This window comes from Oncorhynchus tshawytscha, linkage group LG26 (assembly GCF_018296145.1).
Source record: "Oncorhynchus tshawytscha isolate Ot180627B linkage group LG26, Otsh_v2.0, whole genome shotgun sequence".
Classification (NCBI taxonomy): Eukaryota; Metazoa; Chordata; class Actinopteri; order Salmoniformes; family Salmonidae; genus Oncorhynchus; species Oncorhynchus tshawytscha.
Window position 1 is genome coordinate 719307 of NC_056454.1, and position 15331 is coordinate 734637.

The 15331-nt window shown below is 41.7% G+C and overlaps 1 protein-coding gene across 1 annotated transcript; it reads right to left on the bottom strand.

Moving 5' to 3' along the window:
• Positions 1 to 841: 841 nt before the first annotated feature.
• uchl3 (ubiquitin carboxyl-terminal esterase L3 (ubiquitin thiolesterase)) lies at positions 842 to 14980 on the bottom strand. The gene is made up of 9 exons (XM_024388627.2): positions 14820 to 14980; positions 14635 to 14646; positions 11679 to 11807; positions 11103 to 11259; positions 9613 to 9698; positions 9346 to 9393; positions 9051 to 9126; positions 8410 to 8468; positions 842 to 1949 (listed from the first exon to the last, which is right to left on the bottom strand). Exons 1-9 carry the CDS (start codon positions 14859 to 14861, stop codon positions 1866 to 1868), a joined length of 693 nt encoding a protein of 230 aa, XP_024244395.1. The 5' UTR covers positions 14862 to 14980; the 3' UTR covers positions 842 to 1865.
• Positions 14981 to 15331: the final 351 nt, after the last annotated feature.

Here is a 15331-nt window from a genome sequence, read left to right on the forward strand (position 1 = left end):
TGCATCTACCACGTTACTTAATAGCTCTTTGAATCTCTCAATCAGACGATGGTTGGTTGGTTGGTTGGATGGATGGAGACGTTAGCTGGGTGGGGTTGGGGGATGGGTGGGGCTGGGAGAATGTGATGGGTGGGGCTGGAGACGTTGGCTGGGGAATGGGTGGGGCTGGAGACGTTGGCTGGGTGGGGTTGGGGAATGGGATGGGTGGGGCTGGAGACGTTGGCTGGGTGGGGTTGGGGAATGGGTGGGGCTGGTGACGTTGGCTGGGTGGGGTTGGGGAATGGGTGGGGTTGGAGACGTTGGCTGTGTGGGGTTGGAGACATTGGCTGGGTGGGGTTGGAGACGTTGGCTGGGTGGGGTTGGGGAATGGGATGGGTGGGGCTGGTGACGTTGGCTGGGTGGGGTTGGGGAATGGGATGGGTGGGGCTGGTGACGTTGGCTGGGTGCACTGTATACACAGAATTATTACCTAAACTTAAAAATATTACCAAAAGTTTGTAGCCATTTACCTTTTGTGATCTTTTTTCTTCTGAGTGGCAGCCCACAGGTACGTGTCAAATATAACAGAATATCAAATATGAATTTAAATATTGTACCTGTAACCCTCCCCCAAAAAATAAGTAAAATGTGACATTCTAACAAGGCAGTTATGAAAATGTATATTATATTGCATGTAGCCAAGTGACTAAGAAGAGTTTTGTTGTTTTCATTATATTAAAAACAGGTATGTAGTCATTTTCTTGTTTGTATTATGAAAAACAAGGTAAAATATGTACTCTTTTTAGTCATTTGGTTACATGATAGATAGGGTGTGTGAGTGAAATCACAAAGTAAGATTTCAACCATTTTGGTATTTTAATTTGCCAGTTTTTACAAAAGGTAGGCACCATGTCAGTGGTAGTAGCTATATCACGTCTTTTTACCACTCCCCATGTCAATCAATCAAAACATACTTAAAAGGCCCATTGCAGTCAAAACTGATTTTCCTGTTTTATATACATTTCCACACAATGAGGTTGGAATAGTACTGTGAAAATGATAATTCCCTGTTAGGTGTAAGAGCTTTTTGAACAGACCTAATTGCTAAGAAGCAATTTCGGTTTTCTTTTTTATAATTTTAATTGAAAATTAAGTATGGTACTTAATTGTTAGAGAAATGGTTTAATAGAGAAAAAAAACATCTGCATTGGGTCTTTAAATACGTTGTTCAATACATTGCAAGCCAATGAAATGGACGCTTTTCTGTATTTCTAATTTCTGCAGAGGAATACAAAAAAAAAAAATCCTGTTAGAATTGAGTTTTTGCATACACCTTACCACAGCTGTCAGTATCATCTTTGAAAGGTTACACGAGTTTGGAAATCAGAGCAATTGTCCAGTGCCTAATGGCCTGTATACTTTAGTGCAGGGTCAGAATAGTCCAACTGAAAGCTCAATTACCACTACAGTAATACTGCAGTGTTGTAAGTGATCTGGGGTGGGTGAAGGTTTCCCTAGGTACAGATTTAGGATCACCTTACCCATTAGTTGGGTTGCAAAACTGACCCAAGGACAGTGTCTCGGAGCAACTTCAGCCTAAATCATTCAAAGTACTAAGGGGCAATGGGGAAGTAGTGATCGCACACACTTCAATAACTTTCAGTTGCATGACAACTTTTAATCGGACAATCTAATCGTTTTTATAGTCAGGCTACTGATTCCTCGCAAGCTTAGCTTACTTTAATTATATATATTTTTACAGTTAACCTTTTGTCATCATACCACATGCTAACCTATTCAGTAAAAATGCTAATGAGCTAACAAAATTCAGCACTTGAGAATGATTGGCAGTCGTGTTTTCTTCTCTTGTTCGGCGAGTGCCGTGTTCATGCCTTGGACAGGGCCACCACTGTGAAGCGAAGCTCCTGGGGGTCCCGAGCCATGAATGTCTTACACACCTCTGTTGCATCCTGCAACACAGACAAAACAAATAGACCTTGATACATTATACGATTATAACCAGGGTCCTAATTATTAGCGCAAACTAGGGGTGTTGAGTACAGGCACCTCTGTTTGGTCCGTACTGTGAAACTGAATGAATACATAAAAAGATACAACAATAAATGAAAAACACTATAGGCTATTCCTACGCTGTCATGTATGCCTCGAGTAAATATGAGCTCATTACCATTTATTTTTTTCAAGCTATTCTGTTAAAAAACAACGAGTTTATACGCATAGTCATCAAAATTATAATCTTAATTGTCCAACTGTCCTTTTGTGAGTCGCAGCCGGGAACTAATTCTGTACGATGGTGAGTGGTAGGGTTGATTAACCAGGAAGATTCTCCATCATTGTTTAAATCTGCAGTTTGGGAACATTTTGGTTTCCCAGTTGATTACAACTGCGATGGATAAAGATTATAAATCGCCACTGCTCAACGAGAATAGCTTAAGGAGCTGCCAACACCTCAAACATGTTGACATGTGCTCTTCACAGATTAAACCCGGTTTCAACTATACCGGGCAGATGGTCGTTGTGTGGGCGAGCAGTTTGCTGATGTCAACATGGTGAACAGAGTGCCCCATGGTGGTGGTGTGGTTATGGTATGGGCAGGCGTAAGCTATAGACAACGAACACAATTGCATTTTATCAATGGCAATTTGAATGCACAGAGATACTGTAACGAGATCCTGAGGCCCATTATCGTGCCATTCATCCGCCGCCATCACCTCATGTTTCAGCACGATAACCCACAGCCCCATTAGTACACAATTCCTGGAAGCTGAAAATGTCCCAGGTCTTCCATGGCCTGCACACTGACCAGACATGTCACCCATTGAGCATGTTTGGGATGCTCTGGATCGAGGTGTACGACAGTGTGTTCCAGTTCCCGCCAATATACAGCAACTTCGCACAGCCATTAATTAATGAATGAGTAAGTGCTGTGCTTTTAGCACACTACATTTTGATGATCATGTTTAGTGTGTTTGTTAATATGTAGGTGTAATAATCGTATTATCATATGTAGCCTATATAACAATGTTCGAAAATAGATTAATTTAGTTTTGTGTTCAGTCAGCACAGTATGTGTTAATTCATATGATCTAACTTTAGAAGTGATGTGCTCTACCCTGACAGTTGTTTTAACCTCTACAGGATCTGTCCCCCTACACCAAACGCGATCACGACACGCAGGATAAAATATCAAAACAAACTTTGAACCAATGACATTAATTTGGGGACAGATCGAAAAGCATTAAACATGTATGGCAATTTAGCTAGTTAGCTTGCACTTGCTAGCTTGTCCTATTTAGCTAGCTTGCTGTTGCTAGCTAATTTGTCCTGGGATATAAACATTGAGTTGTTATTTTACCTGAAATGCACAAGGTCATCTACTCCGACAATTAATCCACATATAAAACGAACAACCAAATCATTTCTAGTCATCTTTCCTCCTTCCAGGCTTTTTCATCTTTGAACTTACATGGTGATCGGCATCTACACTTTCATAGTATTACCACGACGACCGGCAAAACATGTCGTCTTTCAATCACCCACGTGGGTATAACCAATGAGGAGTGGTGTGGTATAAGCAATGGGTACCTGCTTCTATAAACCAATGAGGAGATGGGAGAGGCAGGACTTGCAGCACGATCTGCATCAGAAATAGGAATGACTTCTATTTTAGCCCTTGGCATCGCAGACGCTCGATGGTACGTGCGAGCAGTGTGGGTGCAATAATTGAATAACATGGATTTCTAAATTTATTTTGCGACGCTCGCGCACGCGACGTGTCCGGTCTGGTCAGCATGTAAGGCTGTAAAAGATAGCACAGAGTAGACCTGATGTAATGTCTGATGGCTGCAAATTGGCATCCAACACTAAAGGAACTACTGTATAAACCATGCATGAGGCACACAAAGTTGTTCGTAAACTGAAATCAGAACAGACGACAAGTTTCAGCATGTGGGAAAAGGGGGCTCTCTGAAACTAGTTGTCTCAGTGATGCTTCCCTAGTAAACCTTACAGATTGAGGTACACAAGGTGGACATGTAATCGTGTTAATGGATTAGGAAGGAAGATTCTCACCAATCTCTGTTTGCAATCAAAAAGGATCAGAAGGATTGTGCGGAACACACTTGCTGGAGAAACCCTTGCTCTTGCAGATGGAATTGATAATGACATCTTTCTGGCAACTGTTCTCAGAGCTTAACACTGGTGAAGCAAAACAGCACATTCTACCTGTAGTGTGTCACTGACAACTACTCCCTAGTTGATGCTGTGAAGTAAACCAAGTTGTCACAGAGACATGACTTGGTCTTGAGATTAGCAGCGTCAATTTATTCAGGCTCAGAGAATCCAGCGGATTCAAAGGAACAGCTTGCTGACTGACTAAAAAAGGAGCATCCGCTCATGCTCCTAAAGGCACTCAGTAATGGAAAGTGGCAGCTTGAATAATAAAAAATAAATAACAGTGAAACATGACCCATTTATAATGGGGGACTTGAATAATCCTTGGACTTATTATTTGTTGATGTTTTGTCTTTAAAGAAATGTGGGGAATTGTTCATGTTTGAAGTATCCCTATACTCCCTACCTATACGGCAGGGTAGCCTAGTGGTTAGAGCGTTGGACGAGTAACCGGAAGGTTGCAAATTCAAACCCCCGAGCTGACAAGGTACAAATCTGTCGTTCTGCCCCTGAACAGGCACTGTTCCTAGGCAGTCATTGAAAATAAGAATTTGTTCTTAACTGACTTGCCTAGTTAAATAAAGGTCAAATAAAAATATGTCTGTTATTACGGTGCTCTCACTCTTATCTGTGCGCCTGCTCAGAGGTTTCTCTCTCTGTAGGACTGGGTCTGCGTGTAATGGCAACTACTGTATGTACCTTGGAGATACGGTGAAGTAAACGTTGTTAAACTGGAACCTCATTGTAAAATAAGAATTTGTTCTTAAATGACTTGCCTCGTTAAATAAAAGGATAAATAACAATTTGGTGGACAGCAGTCTGGATAATTTTTCATTAGGATGAATCCCATCATAACTGAAAAGCTCTGGTCTATTCCAAAAAGAGGTCCCAGTCATCCACAAATGGAATGTCAATAGATCGAGACATACAGCTTCCTTTCTCACTGTTCAGATGCAGAGGGACCGGAGATTATGGGTCATTTCCCCAAATCCTGTATGGTTCTCATTTGACATTGGATTTGTGCTTTCCTGATATGAACCACAACAGGTTTTGCGTCCGGGAGTTGGTTGGGAACAGTTAATACATCCGGATAACAAAGTGTCCTTGCATCTGGGAGGACAACATGATGAACCATGGAGATCCCAGCAATGATGCTAGATGGAGGACGATTCTGCCAAACTGGCGCAGACGAAGCTCCTGCTGCTCCCCCGTTTCGAACATTGCTGGAATTTGGAGTTGAGGGGTGCCTTGAACTCATCTCAGACTGGGAGCCGTGGATCGCTCATTACTCACACGTCCCTGGTATGCTGGGATCGCTGCCTGCGCACAAGACACCTTCTTGCGAATCCTGCTGTGGGAGTGGAGATTCCAGCTCTGTATGTGGCTGAAATGTATTGCTCAGGAACAGCTCGTTCTTCTACCTGTACCTTGGCTTTTACCTTAACCGGCGGCGGTCACGCACTGGGTAGATGGCGTCGGGGTAGAGGTGGTTGAAACGCTGTTGTGTTACTATAAGTTTGGGAAATCAACCTCAATAACCTAGTCTCATTGGCAGACCCAACGCAAGGGAGCGTATTTTTGTAGGCGGCATCCTCTCTGCGAAAATTTTGTCTACTTTTCAGTTGTGCTTAGAGGTCGACTGATTAATCGGAATGGCCGATTAATTAGGGCCGATTTCAAGTTTTCATAACAATCGGAAATCGGTATTTTTGGACACCGATTTGCCCGATTTGTTTAAACTTTTTACACCTTTATTTAACTAGGCAAGTCAGTTAAGAACACATTCTTATTTTCAATGACGGCCTAGGAACGGTGGGTTAACTGCCTCGTTCAGGTGCAGACCGACAGATTTTTACCTTGTCAGCTCGGGTGATTCAATCTTGCAACCTTACAGTTAACTAGTCCAATGCTCTAAAAACCTGCCTCTCATTGCACTCCATGAGGAGAATTGCCTGTTACGCGAATGCAGTAAGCCAAGGTAAGTTGTTAACTAGCATTAAACTTATCTTATAAAAAACAATCAATCACTAATTAACTACACATGGTTGATGATAGTTTATCTAGCGTGTCCTGCATTAAATATAATCAATGCGGTGCGTATCGTTGCTCCAATGTGCACCTAACCATAAACATCAATGCCTTTCTTAAAATCAATACACAGAAGTATATATTTTTAAACCTGCATATTTAGCTAAAAGAAATCCAGGTTAGCAGGCAATATTAACCAGGTGAAATTGTGTCCCTTCTCTTGCGTTTATTGCACGCAGAGTCAGTGTATATGCAACAGTTTGGGCAGCCTAATTTGCCAGAATTTTACGTAATTATGACATAACATTGAAGGTTGTGCAATGTAACAGGAATATTTAGATTTATGGATGCCACCCGTTAGATAAAATACGGAACGGTTCCTTATTTCACTGAAAGAATAAACATTTGGTTTTCGAGATGATAGTTTCCGGATTCGACCATATTAATGACCTACGGCTCGTATTTCTGTGTGTTATTATGTTCTAATTAAATCTATGATTTGATAGAGCAGTCTGACTGAGCGATGGTAGGCAGCAGCAGGCCCGTAAGCATTCATTCAAACAGCACTTTAGTGCGTTTTGCCAGCAGCTGTTTATGACTTCAAGGCTATCAACTCCCGAGATTAGGCTGGTGTAACCGATGTGAAATGGCTAGCTAGCTAGCGGAGTGCGCACTAATAGCGTTTGAAACGTCACTCGCTCTGAGACTTGGAGTGGTTGTTCCCCTTGCTCTGCATGGGCCGCGGCTTTTGTGGAGCGATGGGCAACGCTGCTTTGAGAAAGGCTTTGTTGCTGTGTTCCTGGTTCGAACCCAGGTAGGAGCGGGGAGAGGGACGGAAGCTATACTGTTACACTGGCAATACTAAAGTGCCTATAAGAACATCCAATAGTCAAAGGTTAATGAAATACAAATGGTATAGAGAGAAATAGTCCTATAATAACTACAACCTAAAACTTCTTACCTGGGAATATTGAAGACTCATGTTAAAAGGAACCACCTGTTTTCATGTTCTCAGCAAGGAACTTAAACGTTAGCTTTCTTACATGGCACATATTGCACTTTTACCTTCTTCTCCAAGACTTAGTTTTTGCATCATTTAAACCAAATTGAACATGTTTCATTATTTATTTGAGGTTAAATGCATTTTTATTGATGTATTATATTAAGTTAAAATAAGTGTTCATTCAGTATTGTTGTAATTGTCATTATTACAAATAAATAAAATCGGCCGATTAATCGGTATCGGCTTTTTTGGTCCTCCAATAATCGGTACCAGCGTTGAAAAATCATAATCGGTCGACCTCTAGTTGTGCCATCTCAGTTTGAATTGCGATGATCCCATCCTTCAGCTCAACATTTTGATTGCACATCAACAAGACAACAACCTGGGCACATTCTTCCTCCTTAACGACAATCAATTTTGCACAACTCACTTCATGGCTTGATTTTTGTTAAGCGAAATGGAAGAGTTTTGCAATTCCATAGCAATGTCACTTGAAGCGTATGAAAGTCAACATGCAGGACAGCTGCCTTCAGCAAATTCGATGAATATTCCCGAAGTGTGGTGATAAAATATACTAGAAGTAAATCAAAAGATATAAAAATGTTATAAAATCCAAGGCTTTAAATCTGAAAATAATCTATTAACCTTCTGAACAAGCCCCAGACCTTTGTTAATGTTTACACTGCCAAACAAAGTCACAGCAAATCTCTTTTCAATGCAACTCCAAATGCCGCAATCGAAGTGAGTTGACTATTGTCATTGATATTCCTACTGTAGGCCTACTTGCCGTCCACTCTGACTTTGAAGTGTAATGACATGTTATGCTTCTGCTTTAGACTGTTCTCAATATCCACACTACACCCAGTTCTATTATGGGAACGGAGTTCCCAAAGTGAAAGTAACTTCAAAATGTAAAGATGTGTTTGGATCTGAATTCCTGGCGATTCCCAGAGGGCTGCAGAGCGGATACAGTGGTGCACTTGTGGATTTAGGTAAGTAAGTTCCCAGAGTGATTTCCCTTTCCAATTCCACCCATGATTATAACAATGCAGGTAAGGTACACCTACTGAATATGGAAATATCAGTAATCAACACGGAAACTCTTTCTGAATAGTCGCCACTTATTCAACCAAGGCCGTGGTTGCCTCTACCAAACCATCATTGCGTCGAGTCTTTACAATGAGATGCATTGATTAGTCGTTTACCTCAAGAAAGCGGACTTCTGATGTTTTCCCATGGGCAATGGGGAAAGGCTTGCGGCCATCTTGAGAGAAAACACAAGATGAGAAACAAATGCTACTGCACATTATCAATATCACACTGCAATGACTGAGCAAGTCTCAAAACAATCCCATTGTAATGTGGATCACATGCATTGAAAACTCATGGTAACCCTTCCTAAGAATACCCTCTTAATAATGCATTATAAGCATGTTTTTAATAACTTATGGGGCTCATGAACATGTCACGGACGGGATCTGAAGGAAATTCCCCCTTGGGCTGAGGCTGACTGATTTTGAAGAGACAGGCTGGGCTACCTCATCACAAGACCAGGAGCCTCTTCACCAGACGCCACCCCACGTTGGGCGCCATTATCACAGGCGGGATCTGAACCCTGGTTTCCCACAGGAGAAACCAATGTCTTGACCATTAGACCAAAAGAAAATGATCCCTTGGGGAAATTAACCCTCACGTCCGCTACAAACGCATTATATAATGGGCTTACAAGGCATTTTGAAGAGGTTATTCATAAAAAGTGTTACCAAACCCATTTCTGTGCATCTTATTCCTACTATTGAGAGGTCTACAACAAAACATTTCAAGTGGAAATGGGTGTTTCACTTACCCAGTTCATATAAATGTCCCCCAACATTCACAAAGGCAATGAAATGCAAGTCCACTTTTTCATCCAAGCTTGGTGCCTATAAAACAAAAATAAAAGCACAACTGGGTCATGTTCAGTATGGGAAAATAGAAAACAAAAACAAGAGTTTACAAAGGACAAGTTTAAGTAGTAGCTCCCCATTTCACTCTTTCAAAAAGTTGTCCCTGTAGTTACTTATTGACTGCCTTTGACCATGTTCAAAATTAACTCAAATTAAGTTGTTTTAGAAAAGAAAACTCTTCAAATGAATACTCACCTCGGTCTGTCCTTCCTGTGCACTAGATTCATGTGTAACACGGATGCTCTGTAAAGGAAGAAATCATCCACTTCAATTTCAATCACATAATTTCCCCATGGCTAGAATGACACCATCCACTCAGTACATTGTCATCGTGGCCACCACTTATTATAGGCACACCCTGGTAACTGCTAAGCACTAAAATGTTTCTAAACAATAGTCTTGACCCACTAGTGCTAATCTGATAAATGATCATCTTTGTATGGTGAAGATTGATGGAAATACCTCATCTTTCTCCAGGAAGGTGGCCTTGTTCTCTGGGCTCAGTTTAGTGGACTGAACCAGGAACATCTTCAGTGGAGAGTCAGTCTCTGGGAGGACGAGTAGACATAAGCATGAAACATACAGAAAGTTATATCACTGAGCAGTGTTCATTTCGTCAACAGAAAGTGACTAAAATATTCGCCAAACACTTACTTTTCAGTGGCAATTGACGAGACTAATAACTGACTAAATAGACCCAGAAAAAAACTAACCAAAAGAAAATGAATTTTCATTTCAGTTGACTAAAATGAGAAGAGACAAAATTATCTCTGTGACTAAAATCTGACTAACTTGACAGGACAAGAGTTTCGGGAGAGATTAAGAGCTTTTCATTGACAAGCACAATTCATATTGGCAGCAGTTCTGTTCAGCAGTAGGAAGGACGCGCCACACAAAGACTACATCAACTGGTGAGCAAGCAATGTGTGTGGGCAGACAGGCACCGCTCAGGCTCAGATTATACACACGGCACAGGCAACTCTCTTGCTTCCCGGTAGCTAACCAGTCACCACCAGCCTTCTATACCCTTTGCCTGGTTAAAAAACAAGCAACCTTACGAAATTAAAGACAAAAGCAGCATTGAGTTCAATCGTAAAAAACAACAGTCTATGTTTTTCTCCCCTTTAGTATAGAAAAGTAGGCCGTCTTTGAACTTGTAGTCTCGCTCAACTGTCCCCACTGCATAGCCAGGTTGTGTAACCAACGTAGCCAAGTCTCCCCTTTTCCTCAGAGAAAAAAACATTTCTGACCTTGATTCTAGCTCTTATTGTTCAAAAGATATAATCCATAACACCTGAGCTATGCTTTTTTCTCTTCTGTCGCACATTGGCGGGCCGAATGTTGCATTCATAAAGCATAACGCGGGCCGTTCTAAAACTAGGCTACTTGTGGATCAGACCGTTAACCATTTGATTAGGCTACACCTTGTTCAGTCATGTTACCTCATTAGCTAGCTATAACTAACAACCTGGGGCGCATTCAGCAGGACGTGTTGAATGAGGAATAACGCCGGCTCTATTCATGGATTTTCTATCTGCAATGTTCGAGAATGCTTTGCAACTGAACATGGCTCTGGTAACATTACCAGTAGCCTATATGCAAACATTTGGTGGCAAAGAAAGGAAAAGGGATAGCAAATCATTTATTGACTAAATTAATCTTGCCACTACAAGAAATAATTTCTACGATTAAATTAGTGAAATACTTTTCCTGAACGAAAACAATTACATTTTTCACAACCTCATTTTTTCAATTCATCAAAGCCATCATGGACTACAGTAATTTGACATTGTCAAACTGTGAGCATGCCCTTTTCTCCCTCGCCATCTCAATAAAGACAGTCACCGCCCTGTGATTGGTGATGTAGGGTTTTTCATTGGGATTGGGGGAGGAAAGCTGATCCTAGATCTGTACGTAGGAGAAACTTCATCCAGGGTGTGACAGCCACATACCAAATTCCAGATGTTCCTGGTTGTTGGCTACAGCGTGAATTAAGCCTATTGTTCCACAGGCGTTGCCGATTGTCTGCTTCATGAAGTAGACATCTGGGGAGACATCCTGGCCCTGGGCCTTGATCTTGGCCTCCTCCTCTAGCCTGAAAGACTCATACTGCAAAATGGGAGGGGGAAAGTGTGTCATGTTGTTTTCCTAACTTATGTGTTCTATCGATGATATTCCATTATATTCTACTGTAGTTACTGGGGCTAAATGTATATTTTAAATTCTAGAATGTTAATAAATACATTTATAAAATACAAAATTATTGCAGAATGCACCTGTGGTGAACACCGGCAAAAACCACAACTCTACATGCAGTTACCCGTATATTTGACTGTCTATATTTGACTGTCAATTAATTTAAGTGTAAAAGAACATTTCACAATTGCTGAAAACACAGGTTGACCAATCAAGACAATAGAGTATTTTTTGGCATAGCATAGAAGACGGCACCAGCTGTGACTCCTTTTAACTAAATAGCCTAAGTCAAACAAACACACATTAGGTTGGAGAAGCTGGAGCAGCCCTACCTTCTCTGTGACAGGGAAAAGCAGCAGGACAGCACACACAGGCCTGGGCACCATGCTCAAAAGCTCTGGGTCCATCCCATACACGTCGCCAAACTGCCAGGTCGGCAGCAAACCCAACTGTCGCAGAAACTTGGGGAAGAATATTGGAGTTAAATCATCATGCATGAAAATAGGAAAGCAATGGACAGGGCAAAGCTAGGGAGTGTTTTAACTTGATAAAATATAAATTAGGATATGAACATGAGTAAATCAGCAGGTCAGGGCTCCCGACTGGAACAGCGGTCTAAGGCACTGCATCTCAGTGCTAGAGGCATCACTACAGACCCTGGTTCGATTCCTGGCAGTATCACAACCGGCCATGATTGGGAGTCCTATAGGGTGGAGCACAATAAGCCCAGCGTCGACGGGGTTAGGGTTTTGCCGTGGTAGGCCTTCGTTCTAAATAAGAATTTGTTCTTAACTGACTTGCCTAGTTAAATAAAGGTTAAATAATAAATAAAAATCATTATTGTAGCTGCCACACTATCCTTTCAGCAAAGCACACCAAATGTATTTACTATTTAACTAGGCATGTCAGTTAAGAACAAATTCTTATTTACAATGACGGCCTACCAAAAGGCCTCCTGCAGGGATGGGGGCTGGGATAAAAATTAAATAAAAATAAATTAAATAAAAATATAGGACAAAACACATCACGACAACACTACATAAAGAGAGACCTACGACAACACAGCATGGTAGCAACACAACATGGCAGCAGAATAAAACAGACTACAAACATTACTGGCCACAGACAGCAGCACAAAGGGCAAGAAGGTAGAGACAACAATACATCAAGCAAAGCAGCCACAATTGTCAGTATTGTCCATGGTTGAGTCTTTGAATGAAGAGATTGAGATAAAACTGTCCAGTTTGAAGCTCGTTCCAGGGGCTAGCTGCAGAAAACTGAGAAGACGAGCGACCCAGGGATGTGTTTTGGGAACCTTTAACAGAATGTGACTGGCAGAACAGGTGTTGTATGTGGAGGATGAGGGCTGCAGTAGATGTCTCAGATAGAGGGGAGTGAGGCCTAAGAGGGTTTTATAAATAAGCATCAACCGGTGGGTCTCGTGACAGGTATTCAGAGATGACCAGTTTACAGAAGAGTGCAGTGATGTGTCCTATAAGGTGCATTGGTGGCAAATCTGATGGCCAAATGGTAAAGAACATCTAGTCGCTCGAGAGCATCCTTACCAGCCAATTTATAAATTAAGTCTCTAATCTAGCATGGGTGGGATGGTCATCTGAATCAGGGTTAGTTTGGCAGCTGGGGTGAAAGAGGAGCTATTTACAATAGAGGAAACCAAGTCTAGATTTAACTTTAGCCTGCAGCTTTGATATGTGCTGAGAGAAGGACTGTGTACCGTCTAGCCATACTCCCAAGTACTTGTATGAGGTGACTACCTCAAGCTCTAAACCCTCAGAGGTAGTAATCACACCTGTGGGGAGAGGGGCGTTCTTCTTACCAAACCACATGACCTTTGTTTTGGAGGTGTTCAGGACAAGGTTAAGGGCAGAGAAAGCTTGTTGGACACTAAGAAAGCTTTGTTGTAGAGCGTTTAACACAACATCCAGGGAGGGGCCAGCTGAGTATATCATCTGCATATAAATGGATGAGAGAGCTTCCTAGCCTTGGGGTGCTCCCTTGGTGACAGGCAGTGGCTGAGACAGCAGGTGTTTTGACTTTATACACTGCACTCTTTGAGAGGTAGTTAGCAAACCAGGCCAAAGACCCCTCAGACACCAATACTCCTCAGCCGGCCAACAAGAACAGAATGGTCTACCGTATCAAAAGCTTTGGCCAAGTCAATAAAAATAGCAGCACAACATTGCTTAGAATGAAGGGCAATGGTAGCATCATTTAGGTTTAAGGTTCCAGTGACATAGTCATAACCTGAGTGGAAACCAGATTGCATACCAGAGAGAATACTATAGACATTAAGAAAGTCAGTTGATTATTGACATGTTTTTCCAACAGTTTTGATAAACAGGGGAAAATAGAAATTGGTCTATAACACTGTGGCTGCCTTCCAAGCAATGGGAACCTCCCCAGAGAGGAGAGGTTAAAAGGTCAGAGATAAGCTTGGTGATGATAGGGGCTGCAACCTTGAAGGATCTAAACCTGGTTTTTGGGGTCAAGTTTAAGGAGCTCCTCCTTTAGAACTCAGTGACTGCCTGCAGGGAGAAACTTTGTGGCAGGGCAGGGGGGAAAGAGGGAGAAGCATCTGGGACAGTCACATTAGAAGGGGTGGGAGATGAGGAAATGTTGAACGGGCAATGGCTGAGTCTAGGAATCCTGACTAATTGAAGTGGTGATTAAAGAGCTCAGCCATGTGCTTCTTGTCAGTAGCAACCACATCATCAACTTTAAGGGACATGGGCAGCTGCGAGGAGGGTTTATTCAAATACCAGAAGCCTAGGCATTGGTCATTTAAATCGGATAAAATAATCACATTTGATTCGACAAACTTTGGATTCAAATCGACTTCTGTTCTCTTTCTATATGGAGCATCATGTGCATGTTTACTGCAGTGATTATTGGCTCCAAGAACTTGCTAGTTAGCTAGTTACATATTCACCATCAAAATCCTGTTTCTGTAAAACAAAGAGCAACTGTCTCTGATATGAATGTCAATGCTGTCTATTTAGCTATTATTAGGGGTTAAATATCAGCTGATACAAGTATAACGTGTTGGATATGCTATTTTTAGAGGGTCGATAGTTAAGCTGAACAGCACCTCCGCTTTTGATAACAAGGATAACAAGCCAGTTAGCTAGCTATTAAATATCCTCCAAGCTGGATACTGTGTTGTTAGCCATCTAGCTATTATTTAGCATGGAGTGAGATTCCGATATCCTTAACAGCAACACTTGACACCTCCATGATGGGTTTAGCAAGATGATACGACTTACTCACTTGGTTCATCACCTAAAAGAAAGAACAAAAAGTAGGCCGTTAGCTTTGACAAACCAGCCAGCAATGACTAGCTAGAATAAATTAGCTAGCTAGCCAACTCATGTGAGATTGAATGAATGAGGCAGCTAGCTAGTTGTGATGACATGTTTAGCAAAATTGGATAAATACAAAGTATGTATACTAACATCTGGGTTGGCTTCCAGTGGCAACCAGCGCTGGCCGTCCATTTCGAATGATATTATAGTAAGCTAGCTAAAATCTTCAGTAAAGTGAAACAGCTCCAACTTATTTTTCGGCAAAACAGAAGGTGCGCCTTTCCTCTTCTTCGGTGGTATTTATTCGCTGTTGGCATCCGACGGTAATGGTGCTTTACCGCCACCTACTCTACTGGAGTGTGGGCCAGAGAAGAGGAGGAACTAAATCCTACCTGCCAGCCCCGTTGCTCTTTAAAAAAAAACATATTTCAGACTATATCTAATGATGTTCTACTTAATATTCTCTTTGACCTAATTTCCTGCTTCACCTTCTCCCTCATACTAGATCTCAGCCTCTCTCTTTCCTCTGATACTGCCCACACTGTATCAATACATGCTCCACAGTCTCTGTTTCCTGGCAATTCTCACACTTTCCTGTTGGATGCTTTCCTATCACATTGTGCTATTGTGTGTGGTTTTTTTTGTTGCGTTATTTGTAACTT

Bases quoted from the DNA above. Each gene is read 5' to 3' on its own strand.
- uchl3 (XM_024388627.2), bottom strand. From the start codon at position 14,861: ATGGACGGCCAGCGCTGGTTGCCACTGGAAGCCAACCCAGAT. The intron at 9,394-9,612 runs GTATTTCCATCA...CTTCCTTTACAG, and splicing joins CCTTCCTGGAGAAAGATGAG to AGCATCCGTGTTACACATGA. The intron at 9,127-9,345 runs GTGAGTATTCAT...TTTGTTTTATAG, and splicing joins CACAGGAAGGACAGACCGAG to GCACCAAGCTTGGATGAAAA.